The sequence below is a fragment of the Brachionichthys hirsutus genome, chromosome 13 (genome assembly GCF_040956055.1).
Source record: "Brachionichthys hirsutus isolate HB-005 chromosome 13, CSIRO-AGI_Bhir_v1, whole genome shotgun sequence".
NCBI classification, from domain to species: domain Eukaryota; kingdom Metazoa; phylum Chordata; class Actinopteri; order Lophiiformes; family Brachionichthyidae; genus Brachionichthys; species Brachionichthys hirsutus.
In genome coordinates, this window is record NC_090909.1 from 1,276,751 (window position 1) to 1,284,086 (window position 7,336).

General features: G+C 44.7%; 2 protein-coding genes across 5 annotated transcripts; one reads left to right on the top strand and one right to left on the bottom strand.

Moving 5' to 3' along the window:
- The first annotated feature begins 95 nt into the window (after positions 1–95).
- LOC137903113 (trypsin-like) lies at positions 96–2,344 on the top strand. Of its 4 annotated transcripts, none has more exons than XM_068747244.1 (5): positions 96–143; positions 219–355; positions 971–1,227; positions 1,464–1,600; positions 2,045–2,344. In XM_068747244.1, the coding sequence occupies exons 1-5, from the start codon at positions 96–98 to the stop codon at positions 2,192–2,194; spliced, it is 729 nt and encodes a 242-aa protein (XP_068603345.1). In that variant the 3' UTR covers positions 2,195–2,344. The 4 variants fall into 4 exon arrangements, with proteins under 4 accessions (XP_068603345.1, XP_068603342.1, XP_068603344.1 ...); XM_068747241.1 differs by having other exon boundaries at positions 96–135; positions 205–355; XM_068747243.1 differs by having other exon boundaries at positions 96–135; positions 205–355; positions 971–1,224.
- A 257-nt stretch (positions 2,345–2,601) lies between these two features.
- On the bottom strand, positions 2,602–4,566 carry LOC137903114 (small ribosomal subunit protein eS19). The gene is made up of 5 exons (XM_068747246.1): positions 4,496–4,566; positions 3,418–3,518; positions 2,946–3,129; positions 2,811–2,865; positions 2,602–2,649 (listed from the first exon to the last, which is right to left on the bottom strand). The coding sequence occupies exons 1-5, from the start codon at positions 4,564–4,566 to the stop codon at positions 2,602–2,604; spliced, it is 459 nt and encodes a 152-aa protein (XP_068603347.1).
- Positions 4,567–7,336: the final 2,770 nt, after the last annotated feature.

Below are 7,336 nucleotides of genomic sequence, written 5' to 3' on the forward strand. Positions count from 1 at the left end.
CTCCTGACCTTGAGAAACCTGGATCTGTAAAGGCACAAGGTAAATATAAAGACCATCAGCGGGGATGTTCTCTTGTCATTCACAGGAAAGTCGCCATGGAGGCTCTGCTATTCCTGGTTTTGCTTGGAGCAGCGTGTAAGCAGGTTTCTATTGCATTCCAGGTATTCCTTGTTTTCCATTTGTCCCATTATAGTTCTGTTTCAGGTGCCGCAGCTGAGGACCATAAGGTCGTCGGAGGGTACGAGTGCCCCATGCATTCTGTTCCCTACCAGGTGTCCCTGAATGCTGGGTACCACTTCTGCGGTGGATCCCTCATCTCCAGCCAGTGGGTGCTCTCCGCTGCTCACTGCTTCAGGTCGTAAGTACACAAGGTCAAGACTTCCCTTACAACCAGCCAGAAGCCAGGACTCCATTTGGATAGCTATTATTCTTAGAATTTTGACTGTGATCTCATATTTCTTTTGGCTTAATCTTGAGAATTTGAGTGTGATATTTACAGTTTTCCCACGTCTTCTGTGTTCACACCTCGTCACATGCAAGTATAAGATTTTTAATGAGATGCCAGTCGAATCCTTCCCATTTTAATTAAGCTTTCCTTCTATGGAGAGAAATTTGTTTCTCTTTATGCAATCAAACACAAAATCGATTTGCAACCAAAAATAATGATGTTGATAGATAATAATGGTCTTGTTTGCAAATATTTTTTTTAAATTGCAAATCCATTACTTTGGTTTGATTGCATAAAAAGAAACACATTTATCTGCATGACATAAATGCAGAATCTCAAAAGGCATATTGGGGCATCCCAAAAAAAATATTTTAGTAGTTAAATGTAATTTTAAATGCAGCAAACGGATCATTGCTCAACTTTGCAGCTGCAACCTGACTAGGTAATAGTTACTCTTAACTATATGTGCAGCTAGTTAGCCGACATGCAGAAATTCAACCACGTCAACGTTCACTCCTCCAGCGGAGCGGTGCAGGTGCGTCTTGGGGAGCACGACCTCGCTGCTGCTGAAGGCACCGAGCAGTGGATCTCCGCATCCAAACTCATCCGGCACCATCAGTTCAACAGCTTCAGCATGGACAATGACGTCATGCTGATCAAACTGCGCAGCCCCGCCACGCTGAATGGCTACGTCCAGCCCGTGGCCCTGCCCTCTCGCTGCCCTGTGGCCAATGAGGACTGCCTCGTGACGGGGTGGGGCAACACCTCCGCCAATGGCAGTAAGCCATTCTCAATAAATACAGGAAATAAAAGCCGTCGTTCGGGAGGTGGACTGTGACTTTAGAGATTATTTTTTTTTATTTAAATGAATTTTAAAATGCGAAAAATAAATTGCGCCAACTTTTCAGGAGAAACATTTAGTTTTAATTTTGTGTTAATTAATAATTAACAAATGAATGAGTTATGTCCACCTTAAAGCTAACGCGCTAGGTGAGACCCTCTCATGCTCCAACAGGCAGCTATCCTGACAGACTGCAGTGCCTGAGGCAGCCCATCATCGACGACTGGCTCTGTCGGTACGCCTACGTCACTTACTTCACCGACAACATGGTTTGTGCCGGATTCATGGCTGGAGGTGCCAGCAGCTGCCAAGTGAGTTGGACTGAACCACAGTGAACACAGAGGGGTGGGATGAGTGTGAATCTCCTCCGGAAGCAGGGAGAGTTTGTGCAACGCACGTGTTTTTCACCTTGCGTGCAAATTATGCAAATACTGACTCTGATAGCCTTTCATTAAAACAGAGACAGGCGGTTAAATCTGTATCACTGCAGGATGGTGATGATGATGCAACAGCATTGCAAGAGACAAGTCGGGCTTCTGAACGTCTCCTGTTTCATTGTTGTTATTATTTTACGCCCCTAAATGAATATTTAATGAGGCTTTAAGATTAGACAGATGATCTGGTAGCACTGCGGTAGGTGGTTTCTATTCAAGGCCCACACAGCAGTTCAGCTTCGTGCAGCAAATACCAGCCAACAGCGTTCATAGCTGGATGTGATCAGCGTGACCACTTCCTCCTCACGGCTGTGTTTGCAGGGAGACTCCGGGGGGCCCCTGGTGTGCAACGGTCAGCTGCAGGGAGTCGTGTCCTGGGGTTACGACTGCGCCATGGCGCAACGCCCCAGCGTTTACGTTCGAGTGTGTCGCTACAGCAGCTGGATCAGCACCGTCATGGGAAGCAACTGAGCACACAGTCACCCGGACGCCCATCCTCATTGCTCCGAATTTATTTCGATTGTTGCCAGTAATTTAAATAAACATTCAGGCATAATATTCAGCAAGCAACTGTTAAGACAAAGAATTGTATGAAATAATAAAAAATGTGCGTTAGCATTCTTCACATTTGTTGTTTTCCTACGTTGAGTTTCACAGCTAACTAAAGGCTCTTTGCTCGCTCGCGCCGTGCTCTCAGGGAAACAGAAAACAAAGGTGAATCCATCCATTTATGTCTGCCTTGTATACTCGCTGTGCTGCTATGCACGCAACCCGATGAAAGGCCTTTTGCGCCGCGGCCGCTGCAGTGATGTGGGATGAACGTAAACGTGAGTAAATAAGCAGCACGGCTCTTTGCTGTTTTTTAAAACATGCATTCCTCAGATGGCGCTTTGTAAACTTCGCTGCTTCTTGTTTGCTGAGGCAACCTGGAGGATGAGACAGAGTTATGTAGCTACATCACAGAGGGACGCATGTGATCTAATATGAAAGGTGTGATGTGCACACTTTCATTTAAATGGCAACCTGGACAATGCTTGTGCAGGGGTGCTATATATGCTGCTGTGTGGTTCAAACACAAACAACCCACCTGACCAGCAATCCTGTCCAGATCTCTTTGGCCCTGAGAGGTGAGTCTCCGCCCACTGTGAGCACAACGTTAAAATAACATCATTTAGATACCAAAATCATCACAACCTCCTCGTACGCAGCGCTGCTGCCTCACCCGTTTGGGTCTTTCTCCACCATCTTGAGGCCTTCCAGGGCCTGGAGGACCTTTCTCGCTACGTTCCTGGAGCCCACGCTGAAGTGGGCGGGGCGCACGCCGTTCCTTTGACGCCCTCCGTAGACCTTGATCATGGATCCTACGCCAACTCCTCCTCGCAGGTACAGGTGACGAGCCGTGGACGCTGGCGCGACGTGCACAGGGTACACAATGTATGTTTGCAACGTTTGTTTAATCCTATCAAATACTCTCGACTTATTCACCCAAATCAAACATTCCAGCCGTTGCGCAGCCACAGTATAGCGTATAAAGGTATTCACTGGACTCCTTCATCATCGCTGACACAAAAGGGCTGTTTTAAATCATTTAATTTCACTTAGCTGAGGCTTTAACGTGTAAATATTTTCATTGCAGATTAATGAAGCTATCCCACAGGGATCATGTGTGGGAAACACCTCCGGCGTGAACCAACCTGCTCTGGTGTAAAACCAGTTGTCATCACAGGGAGCCAGCTCTTTATGCCTGGCAAGCTTCACGGTGTCAACCCATTCGGGGACTTTCAGTTTGCCAGACCTGAAACATCAGGTGACAGTCGATGTGACGAATGTCATGGGATTTATTTAACACGCTACGCAAGCGTGTTTGGGCGGAGCCAACCGGCCTCCCTGTGTGTCAGTCAGCACCCGTGATGCGTGGGTTGTCCTATAATACTTCTGGTGGGTGTGGGTCACCTCACTAATTGTAGATTTTACTTTCCTTTCAGCTGACATAAGAGGCGAGCTACATCCTGGACAGGTGTATCTGTGTATATATATATATATATATCAGCGCTTGGTTACGATGGGATGAACTGAAGCACCGTAATTTGTCATCACACTTCTTTAGTCTTTTCACATGGCCGTGTGCAAACCCAAGATACTCAGGTGTGACTTCTGTATTTATATTTAATTGGAAATGACTTGTATGATCAATATCGTATATATACTGAAACATTATCAATACTACAACACCTGTTTGTGTATTTGTGATGGTGAACTGCTTCACTCATCTGTGTATGATCAATAAAGTAAACACCACAACAATACTTACTTTAAAAGATAGTCAGGCAAATGCTTACAGTACTCGTGTAGTCCGTAAAAACAGGCTCCTAACGGGACGATCTTATCGATGGATATATTTCAAAGTGGATGACATCCTTAAAATGCAAATATTCTAGTACATTAATGAGTACAGTTTAATTAATGTATCTCGCCATGAGAAATAGTGATCAGCTGAAGATACTTAGTTTGGTTCCAACGATCACACATTAAAGTAAAGAAAGCTGTAAGGAAAATTAACATTTAATTTCATAGCGAGTCAAATCAAATATTTTCATCTTGCTAGTATATATAAAGTTATTTTGAAACCTCATGCTAGGAGATTCCAGATATTGCTGCACGTCATCGAGGTCAAGCGTATTTTGCCCCTCGTGACCTGCCGTAAACAATCAGCGCGCGCGTGACGGCTATCTGCCAGTCATGCTAGTTTTCACCTTTAATAACGGGACTTACTTTTTAAGGAAAGCCGACAGAGCCCTGACGAACTCCTGCTGGTTGACGTCTTTCACGGTGACACCGGGCATCTAAGAGGTACATTTGGAGATTAATATGAGTTTAACATTTTATATATATAAATATATAAAAATAAAAAGCACATCATGTCATTCAGAGGCAAAATTCCGCAGCTGTAGGAGCACGTTTTTGTTTTGCTAACGTTAGCAAGCTCCTAGCTAGCTTAAACCAAGTAATATACATAAATATAAATATAACTCTAATATTATCCAAGAGTGTTAGATATCTTACTTCATAAGATTTGAGATTAGCGGTCCCCGGTTAGCCTCAATGCTGCGAACAGTTCGAGCGAAGATGCTGAGGATGAGGAGGAGGAGGAGGAGGAGGAGGCTGCTCTGATGCCGTAGTCTGAATTAACTTCGTCGGCAGGCAGCTCGCAAGTTCCTGCCTGCGTCAGTGAACTCTTTAACGAAGGTAATACCTGCATAAACGGTAATACATTTCCGCATACCCATTTTAATCGCGTGACGCCTCATCTTGGGTGTTAAATCTGTGTTATTACCTTGTTATAATGAGAATCGTCACCGTGAATATGTGGCTTGTGATGCTGTTCCTCTTGCTTTCCAGCAGAGGGCGGTGTTGTGGCGCCGGTTTCACGTCACCGTCCCATTTCTCGCATGGACAGAGTATAATCAATGCAGACTTAGCGAAGCTAATAATAATAAAAAATAAAGTAAGATAAAACTTACTTAAAACGTATATTTGTTGTACATTTATATATAATATGCCTCATTTATAGATTAAGGGCAGTGAGTGACTCGGCCTGTTTGCCAATTGATTTCTGCCCTTGGCAAACAAAGTACACGTAGTATACAAAGTATGCAGCGACAGTTATCTGCACTTAACTGATGCAACTCCAATTCCATTCCTGCCTAAAGACAGCACGCAGAGAAAGTGTGTTAGTCAAGGGTACCAATTTTTCTCTTGACTTCTCATGAACTGCTTTCTGTCTTTTTCTCCATACCTGTCTAGATATTTATTTTCAACTGATTTTTTTATATGTAAATAATGTTTTCAATGTTAAAATGTAATATTTTTTCCTGGTTATTATAAGTACATAGGAAAATCTGGATATTTGTTTATTTTTGTTGTATCCGAACGGGTATCCGGATCACTCTCAAAATTTAAGGGGATCTAAATTAGAACATCTTCAGATTTATTTTTCCGTTATCCTGCTAACTAACAAACAAACAAAAAGACATACTGGCAGACATTGTAAATTAGTAATTAAAGGAAGGAATGATCATTTCTTGCAGTACTAATTATCTTGTATATGGTCTCCATAGCGTTGCCGTTTTATGTCCTTAATGTCAACGTTGTTTTCCATTTTGTAGACGAGCATCTTATGCAGATTAGAGTGTGAAGCACTGCATGTAAAGCCAAGGTAGACACAGCAGAGTTACATGTTCACACTCAGGGGCGCTGCACACACACACACACACACGCACACACACACACACACACACACACGCACACACACACACACACACACACACACGCACACGCACACGAACACACGGTTTTGGGGACTACTGTACATGCGTGTCACTAACCCTTATAACAATATTAATTAAGGATTGTTGTGTTTTGTCCCTGCAGTATGCCTGTGTAAATATATTTATGACCCACAACATGAGTAATACACCCACACACACACACACACACACACACACACACACGCTCAGAGAGCAGCCCTGTACTCTCTGTCTGCCTGTCTAAGCTTCTTCCCCTCCCCCTCAACATCTCTCTCCCCTTTTTTGTCCCCCTCACGTTCTCCTTTCCCTCCTGCTCTCTCTCTCTCTCACTCCTGACAGCTAGCTCTATTTCAAGCCTCTGCCCAACAGAGAGAGAGAGAGAGGGAGAAAGAAACAGATGCCCAGTGAGAGAGAGAGAGAGAGAGAGAGAGAGGGGAGGGGGAAGCAGACAGGATTTAGAGTTCAAGTGCACATGCAGAAAATAGGTTGAATAGGGGCGAGCGAGAGCAGAAAGGAAACCAGGAAAAGGAACGGCAGGGGTGAGAGACAAAGCACACAGTAGTTTGTTCTTTTCCTCTTTCTCCCTCTCTATTTTCTCCCCACAGAAAGAGGAGGCGTTCGCCTCAGAACAGAGGCACAAAAAAGAAAAGCTCAAGATTGAAATACTGTGAGCGTAAAGGGAATTTGTTTTTCTATACGCCTACTCCTGCCACCTCCTCTTTCCTCTCTGCAACGACACACTCCTCCTCTATCCCTCCCTCTTTGATATTTCTCCATGAACCCCCCCAGTGCCCCTCTCTCTCCTCCCTCTCCTCGCTGGCTCTCCTTTCTCTCCCCTCCCTCCTCTTCACACACCCCGATGTCCTTCCTCTCACGAGCGCCGCTTATGATCCACTTTCACTGGAGGCTGAACGCAACGGGTTTGTTTTTTTTCTTTCTTCTTCTTCTTTCTCTTTTGCGCGCTAGTTTCTGCCTATGGTTGTTCCCTAATACGAGGAGTCGCCATCCCGTAGACGCTTCGCTTCTACCATGCGTGGCGCCCCTGAAAAATGCAGGCCGTGGATTGTCCTGCTTCACGCCGAACGCCACAAACACTTTTTCTACTCTTTTTCCTTCCCGAGACAGAACTGAACTTCTGCTCGGGAAACCGTTTTCGTAATTCTCATATGAATTCTGAAGCTGGAGCTTAGGGTTGAAGAAAAGGAAGCGTGTCAGATGAACGGGCAGATGAAGGGAACAGGGGCAGAGAGTACGGGGGAAAATGTAGAGCATGGTCTGCGGAAGAAAGCGAGAGTGGGAAATAGAG

Bases quoted from the DNA above. Each gene is read 5' to 3' on its own strand.
- LOC137903113 (XM_068747241.1), top strand. From the start codon at position 96: ATGGAGGCTCTGCTATTCCTGGTTTTGCTTGGAGCAGCGT. The intron at 136-204 runs GTAAGCAGGTTT...GTTCTGTTTCAG, and splicing joins GGTTTTGCTTGGAGCAGCGT to GTGCCGCAGCTGAGGACCAT. The intron at 1,228-1,463 runs GTAAGCCATTCT...ATGCTCCAACAG, and splicing joins CAACACCTCCGCCAATGGCA to GCAGCTATCCTGACAGACTG.
- LOC137903114 (XM_068747246.1), bottom strand. From the start codon at position 4,566: ATGCCCGGTGTCACCGTGAAAGACGTCAACCAGCAGGAGTTCGTCAGG. The intron at 2,866-2,945 runs GTGAGGCAGCAG...TTGTGCTCACAG, and splicing joins GTGGAGAAAGACCCAAACGG to TGGGCGGAGACTCACCTCTC. The intron at 2,650-2,810 runs GTGGGTTGTTTG...CTCATCCTCCAG, and splicing joins TGGACAGGATTGCTGGTCAG to GTTGCCTCAGCAAACAAGAA.